This window comes from Giraffa tippelskirchi, chromosome 7 (assembly GCF_054371585.1).
Source record: "Giraffa tippelskirchi isolate mGirTip1 chromosome 7, T2T-mGirTip1v1.2.pri, whole genome shotgun sequence".
Classification (NCBI taxonomy): domain Eukaryota; kingdom Metazoa; phylum Chordata; class Mammalia; order Artiodactyla; family Giraffidae; genus Giraffa; species Giraffa tippelskirchi.
Window position 1 is genome coordinate 1,912,000 of NC_137281.1, and position 11,565 is coordinate 1,923,564.

The 11,565-nt window shown below is 44.8% G+C and overlaps 2 protein-coding genes across 5 annotated transcripts in view; both read left to right on the forward strand.

Annotated features, from left to right (window-relative positions):
• The window catches only part of LOC145514421 (uncharacterized), a 259,999-nt gene that overhangs the window by 26,590 nt on the left and 221,844 nt on the right, over positions 1-11,565 (forward strand).
• SMIM17 (small integral membrane protein 17) overlaps positions 1-11,565 on the forward strand; it is a 48,659-nt gene that overhangs the window by 14,482 nt on the left and 22,612 nt on the right. For 2 of the 4 annotated variants that reach the window (XM_081512310.1, XM_081512313.1), the window contains one exon: positions 3,130-5,227. In XM_081512310.1, coding sequence (XP_081368436.1) covers positions 3,130-3,240 — 111 coding nt within the window. In that variant the 3' untranslated portion in view covers positions 3,241-5,227. Of the gene's footprint in view, positions 1-3,129; positions 5,228-6,957; positions 7,091-11,565 lie in introns of those variants that run through there. The other 2 variants (XM_081512309.1, XM_081512312.1) reach the window with 1 other exon arrangement.

Below are 11,565 nucleotides of genomic sequence, written 5' to 3' on the forward strand. Positions count from 1 at the left end.
CCTCTGGTGGGAAAGAGGATGTGTTCCATAGTAGTCAGAGATGGAGTGGAGGGTATTGGGTGGTGGATGTAACTCCATCCATGTATACCCTCCAGCCCTTCACTCATAAATGCTTCATCAATTAACCATTCATTATCTGTCCTCTCATTTATTCACCCAAGCCTTCATCTGCCTACTCATCCATATACCCATTCCATCCATCCATCCATCACCTATTGATCCATCCATCACCCGTTCATCCATCCACCCATTATCCATCCATCACCCATTCATCCATCCAGCCATCCATTATCCACTCATCCATCCATCATCTACCCATCCATCCCCGTCCCTCCCCCCAGCCTCTCATTTGCCTCCTCGTTCGCACACAGGGCCCATCGGTCCGTGTATGCGGTTAGCAGTGTGCCCACTCACCCTCACCATCCACGCGCAGTCACTGCATCCGTCCAACCCACCCACTCACCCATCCTTCTCTCCGCGCATCTGTCTACTCACCCATTCATCCGTCTACTACTTGTTGACTGTTGGAAGGATGTGCCTTCTGTCATCCACCTCTTTCCTACTTATCCATCCATCCCTCCATCTACTAATTACCTACTGCGTTTTAATCCAAGTACTCTGAGTAAAACCAAAAAGAATGATCAAGCACATTCCTTTCGTTGGAAGATCTAATCTTTTCTTTGTGGGGGCATAAGACATCAGTATGTGAAATAAACAGTGGTTCTTTTATTTACATATTTATTTTGATTTTGTGTACTAGAAAGAAAGCGTATAATCACTCTTGGCAACATGTGAGGGTCCCATCTGCCAATCAGATATCAGAAATCCAACTTGGACTGGCTCAAGCCAGAAAAAGGCTTTGTGACACAAGGTGGGAGGAGGCAAGCTGGACAACCGACCTTGATAGTGTAGAGATAAGTGCTGGCTCCAAGCAGGATGGCTCAAGGGGAGAAGAGAGCAATTCTGCGGGCCAGGAGGTTTATCCTTTCTTAAAGATATTTATTTAGTTAGTCGTGCCAGGTCTTAGTTGCAGCATGTGGGATCTAGTTCCTTGACCAGGTATTGAACCGGGGCCCCCAGCACTGGGAGCTCAGAGTCTTTGCGACTGAACCACCAGGGAAGTCCCGGAAGGTTTATTCTTGAATATCTGAGAGAGGAAGAGACACCACCACACCTGTGATTTTATTTTATTTTATTTCTGTTTGGTTTTTTTTTCAAGCTTTAAACTTTTTATTTTGTACTAAGGTATATATAGCTGATCAACAATGTTGTGGTGGTTTCAGGTGGACAGAAAAGGGACTCAGCCCTACATACACATGTATCCATTCTCCCCTGAACCTCCCTCCCATCCAGGCTGCCGCACAACCCTGAGCAGAGTTCCCTGTGTCTACAGTAGGTCCTTGTTGCTTATCCATTTTGAGTATAGCAGTGTGTACATATCCATCCCAAACTCCCTAACTATCGCTTCCCCTCCAGGAACCATAAATTCATTCTCTAAGTCTGTGAATCTCTTTCTGTTTTGTGAGTAAGTTCGTTTGTATCGCTTATTCTTTTTTTTTTTTTTAACAATCATGAGCTGTTTATTTTCTTTGTAGATTCCACATATAAGCCACGTGAAACGATATTTCTCCTTCTCTGTCTGACTGACTTCACTCAGTATGACATTCTGTAGGTCTATCCATGTTGCTGCAAATGGCATGATTTCATTCTTTTTAATGACTAAGTAATATTCCATTGAATATATGGACCACATGTTCATTAACCATTCCTCTCTCAATGGACATTTAGGTTGCTTCCACGTCTTGGCTATTGTAAACAGTGCTGCAATGAACATTGGGGTGCATGAATCCTTTCGGATCATGTTTTTCTCTGGACATATGACACCTGAGATTTTAGAGATTAGTAACTCCACAGGCAGAGCAGGGCAGAGGCCAAAGACACAGAGGTGTGATGTAGTAGGGCACATTTGGGGGGATGCTGGAGTTGAAGGGGTAGCCAGGGCTGGGATGAGATCAGTCATTCAGTCCACAGCTGTTTATCGTGCACCTACTGTGTGCCAGGCAGTGTTGAAGGCAGTGAGGTTCCAGCAGTGAGCAGGGTATCGGTGGCCCCCACTTTCATGGGCTCACAGTCACCCAGGTAGACAGACAACAGCAGAATAAGGAGCTAAACGACACTTCAGGTTGTTTGGTCGGCGAGTCATGTCCAACTCTCTGCAACCTCATGGACTGTAGCCCACCAGGTTGTTCTATCAGTGGGATTCTCCAGGCAAGAATACTGGAGTGGGTTGCCATGTCCTCCTCCAGGGGATCTTCCCCAACCCAGGATCGAACCCACGTCTTCTGGGTCTCATGCATTGCAGGTGGCATCTTTACCCACTGAGCCACCTGGGAAGCCCCATGATTCTAAGCAGTTCTTGTTATTTTACTTGTTTTATTTTATCAGCTTTTGTTTTTCCTTTTTTAATTTTTATAGGACTATAATTATAGGACTATAATTGATGTACAATGTGTTAGTTTCAAGTGTACAGCAAAGTGATTCAGTTGTACATATATATATATATTCTTTTTCAGATTCTTTTCCATATAAATTACTACAAGATGTTGAATATAGTGCCCTGTGCTATAATTTTCAGAGTTTTTTCTTTTGAACTATTTATTTTGTATTGGGGTATAGCCAGTTAACAATGTTGTAACAGCTTCAGGTGAACAGGAAAGGGACTCAACCATACATATACATGTATCCATTCTCCCCCAAGCTCCCCTCCCATCCAGGTGTTTGCAGAGTTTTTAATTAAAACAGCTCTACAGCTGACATGCTATTTCTTTTTCTTTTTCAAATTTTTGTTTATTTGGCTGCACTGGGTCTTAGTTGAGGCATGTGGGATCTTTAGTTGCGTGTGTGAATTCTTAGTTGCTTCTTAGCTGTGGCGTGTGGGATCCAGTTCCCTGACTAGGGGTCAGACCTTAGCCACCTGCATTGGGATCATGGAGTTTTAACCACTGGCCCACCAGGGAAATCCTTGATGCGCTGTTTCATTCCCAGCTCTGTGATCCCACTTTCTTTCAAGTGAAGATGGTGGCTCCCTCCCCCTCTGACATTTATACTTTTTCTTTGTTTCTGTTTCAGGGCTTTGTGGAGTGGTCCAAAGCTCCACAGCAAACGACCATAGTCTTGGTAGTGTGTGTGATCTTTTTGTTCCTGGTTTTAACTGGGATGCCCACGATGTTTCACATTTAACTATAAAGGTGGCTCTTGTTTCGAAATAGATGCCTTGTGTCATGTTAAGGAAGAGCCCTGGTTTAAAAAATCAGGAATAGGTCTTGAATATTGTCAAAGGCCTTTTACACACCCATTGAGATGATTTTTCTTTTGTGTTTCACCTTTTCATGTGCGGTTTCTGCATTACTGTATTTCACTGAACTTAAAACGTCTTCGATTGTAAATGCGTATTATTTTGTGTGCTCCTGAGAAAGAACGCTGCTTAAATGTAAGACTTTGCCAAGTGGAAGAAGCATCGTGACTTCAGAGAAGGTGAACACGTGTGCAACATACGAGCAATGAAATGGAGTCAGTTTCTCAATTACAAATCACCTTAGCATTTTTAGGATGGTGGTGCACCAGGCTTTTCAGATACTGAATTCTGTTCCTTGATATTTTATGTCGGCTTCTTGCCTCTATCTTCTTACGTAAGATTGGTGCTATCTTTGTTTAGTTTTGGTGTTGTGGCTAAGCTTGCATCACAGAAGGACTTGAGTAACGTTTGACCTTTTGCTGTGCTTTCGAGCACTTTCTGTGGTTTATGCTGTGCTCAGTCACGTCTCACTCTGCGACCCCATGGACTGAAGCCCACCAGGCTGCTCTGTCCATGGGATTCTCCAGGCAAGAACACTGGAGTGGGTTGCCATTTCCTCCTCCAGGGGATCTTCCCGACTCAGGGATCAAACTTGGGTCTCCTGCATTCGCAAGCAGATTCTTTACCACTGAGCCACCAGGGAAGCCCTTTCGGAGGTTTAAGAAGTATCAGTTCTTTGACATGTGGAAAGAATTCAGTCCAGGGATCAGGTCCCAGAGTTGTGGGGGAAATTTCAGTGTTCTTAGGTGGCTATTCTGTTTCTTTGCTTGTTTTCAGCTCATTAATACTTTTTAACTCCATTAATTTTGATGATTTATAGTATTCTTTTGTCCCCTAGACTGTTCTTCATTCCATTGAATATTTTCCTCCAGATGATTAGCTTAATTATGAACAGTATTTTATTGGCTTGTCCAAGAAGTTCATTTGGGTTTTTCTGTAAGATGGTATAGAGAAACTTGAATGAATTTTTTGGCCAGCCCAAATATAATTAAACAAAATCTTCTCTTTATTTTGTTCTGTCCCCATCCTGCCTTTGATTTGTCTAAGTTTTATCTAGTTTATTATTAGTTTTCTGAAGACCCAGCATTAGGATTTGTTTATGTCCATTATTTCTCTAGTTTATAATTTGTTTTCCTTTAACATGTACTGCATTTATTTTTTTGTTGTTTCTATTCCTTATCTGGATTTTTAACTTGACTTCTGAATTTATTTATATTTTTATAAAACTATTTGCTGTAACAGTGCACTTAATAATATAGTGTACTTCTGGTTATAGCCTTGGCCACATCTCAAAGTTGGACAATTCGTGTTCTTGTTTATCTTGTTGTTGCCTAAGTATTTTATTGCAGGGTTTCTAAAGGGTGATTTGAAACTCACTGACAAGGTTTATTTAAAAAGAGGTTTCTTCTTGATTTACTGCACTGTGGGCAGAGAATGTGGCCCATCACATGTCTGCTTTCAGAACCTTTCAAGAAGCTTTTATCCTGGCCCCGAACATATCCAGTGTCTGTGTATGTTTCATCAACATTTAAGATGAATATACATTTTCTGTCTGTAGACAGAAAAACTACATGCAGGTTAATTAACTTTGTTTTATCAATTACATTGTTCAGAATCACATGCTATTTAATTTTGTCCGAACCTACATGTCGAAAACCAATAAGGCTATGTAAAAATCTGTTAGTATTGATTACTAACAATTTGTCAATCTATTTTTATTAATATATACTTTGTGTATTCAGTAGCTTGTAATTTGGTGCATAGAATATATACAGCATTGTTATGTCTTTGTCAACTAAGTGATACATGTAAGACACCCAGCACAGTGCCGAGTATAGAGCAGGCACTCAATAAATGTTGGTTAAAATCTGATTCTTCATCCTTTGCCCAGTAGGAAATGATTGTCTTTAACTAATGTAATCCCTTGCCTTAAACTTTACCTTGTCTAATAGTGGTCGATATTACCTGCTGTTTAAACTCCCTGTGCATGTGTACGTGTATTTAGACTCTTTGAGTCATTTTGTTTTAATAGACTTTGAGCGGTCTCTTCTGAGTTTGTTAGAGAAATCAGGGCAGGTAAAGTATTGGCTTCTCTGTCTCCCCATTCCTGTCTCTGGCTGATTGCGTCCAACAAGCCACAACTGGCCCTTAAAAGAAACACAAGCCTCAGCTGTTCCATTCTTTAGGATTTTATTGGTTGCAGGCGGGAGAGTCTCGTTTCAAGAGGGGCTTCCCTCGTAGCTCAATAGGTAAAGAATCTGCCTGCAATGAAGGGGACCCGGGTTCAATTCCTGGGTTGGGAAGATCCCCTGGAGAAGGAAATGGTCAACCCACTTGAGTATTCTCGCCCAGAGACTTCCATGGACAGAGGAGCCTGGCGGGCTATAGTCTATGGGTTGCAAAGAGTCAGACAGGACTGAAGCAACTTAACACATGTAACAAGCTAAGAGATGTAGCAACATTCAGGATGAAACGGGCTTCATTTAGAGTTGGAACAAACTGTTCTGATTGAAAATGTAAATGAGGATATATAAACTATTAAACATGTTATTTGTAAAAGGTGTTGAACAGTGCAGAAAATAAAATGAAATATCTCTTTTTAGGAATTATATACTTGGAGATGTTGGGAAAAGATTCCTGGATCTTGAAAGATAATTACTAGAAATATGCAGGGAGGTAGTACATATCACTATTTTTTAATGTATTAAGTATTCCTGGAAAAACAGGTCAACTGGCGCAGTGGTAAAGAATCCACCTGCCAATACAGGTGACGCAGGTTTCATCCTGAGGTCGGGAAGGTCCCCTGGAGACGGAAATGGCAACCCACTACAGCATTCTTGCCTGGAGAATCCCATGGACAGAGGAGCCTGGCAGGCTACAGTCCATGGGGTGGTCAAGAGTCAGATATGACTTAGTACGCACAAGCCAGTATTCCTGGAACAGAAGCAATGAGTTTAAAGGGGAGACTTGTCCAAATAAAAAATGGATTTTTATAAAGAAAAAAACTTAGAGCTGGTTTGTTGTTGTTTTAGTCACTAAGTCATGTCCAACTCTTTGCAACCCCATGGACTGTAGCCCACCAGGCTTCTCTGTCCATGGGATTTCCCAGGCCAGAATCCTGGAGTGGGTTGCCATTGCCTCCTCCAGGGGGTCTTCCTGACCCAGGGATGGAAGCGGCAGCTCCTGCATTGCCGGCGGATTCTTTGCCACGGAGCCCCCCGGGATAGACCACACAGCCCCCCGGGATAGACCACACAGCCCCCCGGGATAGACCACGGAGCCCCCCGGGATAGACCACACAGCCCCCCGGGATAGACCACACAGCCCCCCGGGATAGACCACGGAGCCCCCCGGGATAGACCACACAGCAGTGGTTATTTATCTGAGCTCTGTCACATGCCAGGATGCTCATTTTGTGGACGATGGAGGTCCCCACCGGCACCCCGGTGCTCCGTGCTTCACCCAGCAGCCAGGCGGATCCCATTAAACGTAATGAAGACCACTGGTAATCCACCCACTTCAGGAAGTCAAAGGCAAAGTCCTCACCCTGGCCGTCCAGCCCACCCCGCCATCCCTCCCTTTTGTTCCCTCCCCTGCTCCAGCCACACTGGCCCGCGGCTGTTCGGACCAGCCCGTCATGCCCCTGCCTCAGGACATTGGCACTGGCTCCGGAGCAGACCTCTGCCTGCAGTGTTCTTCCCCACAGACGCCCCCGTGGCTCCTCCGGGCCTTCAGGTAAGCCCTTCATCGGGACCTGCTGTGTGCTGTGGCCTGGGTGATGCCTTGAATACAGGCACGACTCAGACACGGTGGTTCCTGACCCTGCAGGACGCCAGCCGGCTCAGGGCTGTTCTCTCTGTTTATCTGATGTCTTGGCTGTGCTGGGTCTTTGTGAGTGGACGGCTTTCTCTGGCTGCAGTGAGCGGGGGCTCCCTCTCCAGAAGTGCTCAGGCTTCTCATTGCGGGGGCTTCTCTTGTGGAGCACGGGTTCTAGCGGGCTTGGGCTCGGCAGTCGCGGCTCACGGGCTCAGGCGCACAGGCTCAGTACTTGTGGCTCACGGCCTTGGTTGCTCCTTGGCACATGGGCTCATCCCATGTCTCCTGCATTAGAAAGGCAGATTCTTTACCACTGGACCAGCAGGGAAGGTTTTTCTCCTATTCATTCATCCACCTGGCATTTCTTCACGACCTCCTGTGTGCCAAGGCCTGTGCAGACAATGACAGGACAGAAATAAAAGAAAAATGCAGACAGATGGTCTCCTCCCAGGCTCCCCCTGGTCTCCTCTGCAGGGCTGAGAACTGAGCCGGCAGGTGGGCGGCGAGGTCGGTGTGTCTCCGTGTTTATCCCACAAGCTAACACGCCCAGTTCACAGACAAGGCTCAGTTCAGTTCCATTCAGTCGCTCACTCGTGTCTTACTCTTTGCAGCCCCATGGACTGCAGCACACCAGGCCTCCCTGTTCATCACCAACTCCCAGAATTTACCCAAACTCATGTCCGTTGAGTCAGTGATGCCATCCAACCATCTCATCCTCTGTTGTTCCCTTCTCCTCCCATCTTCAGTCTTTCCCAGCATCAGGGTCTTTTCAAATGAGTCAGTTCTTCACATCAGGTGGCCAAAGTGTTGGAGTTTTAGCTTCAGCATCAGTCCTTCCAATGAATATTCAGGACTGATCTCCTTTAGGATGGACTGATTGGATCTCCTTGCTCTCCAAGGGACTCTCGAGTCTTCTCCAACACCACAGCTCAAAAGCATCAATTCTTCTGCACTCAGCTTTCTCTATAGACCAACTCTCACACCCATACATGACCACTGGAAAAACCATAGCTTTGACTAGACAGGCCTTTGTTGGCCAAGTAGTATCTCTGCTTTTTAATGTGCCATCTAGGTTGGTCAATAGCTTTTCTTCCAAGGAGCAAGCGTCTTTTAATTTCATAGCTGCAGTCACCATCTGCAGTGATTTGGCTTGACACATTAGTTTCTGATAAAATTAAATCACTTTTTCAGCCTGTCTCGGTGGGAGGAGCAAGGAAGTCTGAATATAGACTGGTCACTGATATTAAGAAATTATTCATTTCATTCTGTGATAATGATATTGTGGTTGTATAGAAGATACTTTATTTTTCCTTCTGTTTAGTATATGTTCTGCCCAGGTAAGCACAAATTGTTTTTTCCTTAGAGATGCAAGCTAAGGAAGTGAGAGCATGTTTGTAATTTACTTTAAAATTGACCTGGAAAATAGACAAGTAGATTTTCACAACCTATTTTTAAAGCAAATATATATTATAAAACATGGCATATTTCCTTATTTTAAAAGTACAGGTATTATATCTTCTTGTTACCAAAGTTATTTTTTAAAAATATTGAATATGAGCATGTACTATACTTTATATCTTTCTATATGATTGAAGATATCATAGCAATTTTTTTGTTTAATGTAGACATTCTCCTTTATGCAGAGAGGTCCTAATTGCCCTATAACACAGGTCAGATTTGGAAGAAAGGCTTCACTCACAACTGAGAAATACTTTTCAGCAATTTTTTTTTCTGGAGCTAAATAAATCACAATGAGGTTTAAATAATCATAAGGAATTCTTTATAATAAATCTTATGCCCCCTAAATAAGTAAATATTTTAAAAAACCAAAACAATTTAGAGAAAAAAAAGATAAAAAATAGCTTATGCCCAAACTGTGTGAAATGATAACATCCACCTGCCTTGTCTAAGCACACAAAGGGTCTCAGATGACAATGAGTAAAAGCAAGCTGGAGAACCATTCCATGCGGTACCATTTGGGTATAAAAGAGCGTTATATAACTTTTTAGAATATTTATGCATATAAACAAATATCCACAAAAAAGTCTGCTTATACATGCCTAGAATATTCTGGAAAGATACCAGGCAACTGCTCAGAGTGGTTGCCTCGAGGGAGAGGAGCTTGCTGACCGGTGGGAAGGAGAATAGAGCTGAGATGATTACTTTTCTTCTTGATGAATTATGTGTGCGTGTGCACTCAGTTGCTCTTTGCAATCCCATGGACTGTAGCCCTCCAGGCCCCTCTGTCCGCGGGATTCTCCAAGCAAGAACACTGGAGTGGGTTGCCATTCTTTCCTCCAGGGGATCTTCCTGTCTCAGGGATGGAATCTGAGTCTCTTGCGTCTCGTGCAGTGGCAGGCAGGTTCTTTACCAGCTGAGCCACCAGGGAAGCCCTTGTAAATTACAGACCGTAAGAATTACTTGGAGTAATTTTGTGGAGATCTTGCCATCTGATGAGATCTTGTGTGTGTGTCCGTCTCAGTCGTGTCCGACTCTTTGCGACCCCATCGACTGTAGCCCGCCAGACTCCTCTGTCCGTGGAATTCTCCAGGCAGTACTGGAGCGGGTTGCCATTCTCTTCTCCAGGGGATCTTCCCAACCCAGGAATCGAACCCTGGTCTCCTAAACTAGATCTTGTACTCCTCCATAATTCCTGGTAATGCAGGTGGTCTGCACTAGTGATTGCCGTGTTTCATCCTTCCCTGTAGCCACACCATCGAGTCAGCCCCTCCCACACCGCCCTGGGTTTGGCTATGGGGCCTGCTTTGACCGGTGGAACCAGAAGCAAGCTTGATGCTATGCCCGTGCCTCCCTACTCTAAGTCCCGGCTCCGGCCTTGACGGCTCACCCAGAAGGATGTGTCAGCTGAGCCGCTCTGGAGCACCAGCCCACAGCTGACCGTGGGAGCGTAGCGGAGCCCTCCGCGTTACAGGGGGGTTAGAATAGTGGCGCCCCCGCCGGAGTACACCAAGAGTGAGGCTGCTGTGACTTGCCCCGCTTCTCCCTTCACGGGCCCTGGATGGCCCTTGGTCCCCATGGCGCTCGGGTTTCTCCCCACACCGCCCTGGTGGCCTCTCAGGCTGGGAAGTGCAGTGACAGACGGGCCTGTGCAGGCCTCTCGGTTCTGCCTGCGGCTGCGCCCGCCTCCCGGCGCCTGAAGCCCCCTTGCTCATCGCTTCCCTGGGTGTGAGCACCTTTCCTCTTCACACCTCCCTCCCAGGGGCACACACATCCTGTCCTGCTTTTTTTGTTTTTGTTTTTCCTGGGGTGTTGCAGTCTATGGGGTCACAGAGTCAGACACGACTTAGCAACTGAAGAATAAAAGCTACAAGAAGTCTTTCAATTATGTTACACGAATGACCTGTTCTACTCCACGCCTTAAAGCAAAACAGTTTATTAAGAAACGAGTCCTTTTATCCTCTTGCTTGTTATCCAGTTCCACTCTGGGCACCATACATACTTCATGGACAGGCATTTCTGTCCTCTTTTAATGCGTCCAGGAAAGAGCCATCCAGACCTCAGCTGATGAGCTGTCTTTCTGTGGCTGCAAAGGCCTGTTACTTTCATGGCACAAAATAGGACTAGAACCCTTATACTGCTTTGCTCCATTTCACCCAATAACCACACTTTAATTATAATTCCACACTTTCTAAGAATCTTTGGCCTGAAACGCAATCCATGCTAACCAATCTCTATACTGGTTAGTTTTCCCTGGTAGACCGCAGAAGAACTTAATCTTATTTTAAAATGAGAACAAAATGCTGGTGGGGGAACAACTGGGAAAGAACATGAAACATCTTAGCTCTGGGAAGCAGAGCAGCGGGAACTCGGGAAGCATCTTAAAAGTTGCGGTCAGAAGAGGATTCATACTCAGCTCCCTCCTGAGTCCCGAGGTGAGCGTGTCTGACTGGACTAATGTGAACTGAGTACCAGCTGGTGACGCAAAGAAAACCTCAGGGAATGACATCGGAGCAGCCCGACCAGCAGCTCGGGGGAGTCGGTGTTTGTGCATGCATGGTCTCTACTAAAATAGCGTATCTCATGCTAACTTTACAGAGTTTATGTACTTGGAACTATGCCATCATATTACCTAGTTATGAAAACTACATTCTCAATAAACTACAAGGCATAGTTTTGTGAGCATAGAGATCCGCCTCATTCTTTTCAGTGACTGCATGATAATCCACTGAACTGATTTTCCAAAATTAACTAATCAATTTACTACTGCTGGATATTTAAGCTGTTCCAAGCTTTTTAAAATTCTGTGGTAAATGTGCATCTGTATTTTTGTGCCTACGATTTTGAGAAGATAAACCCCTGGAATTGCAGCAGCGATGAACTAACTACACTTTGTGTGTTGATATGTGACCACGTTAGTGTTAGTGTGCTAGTTC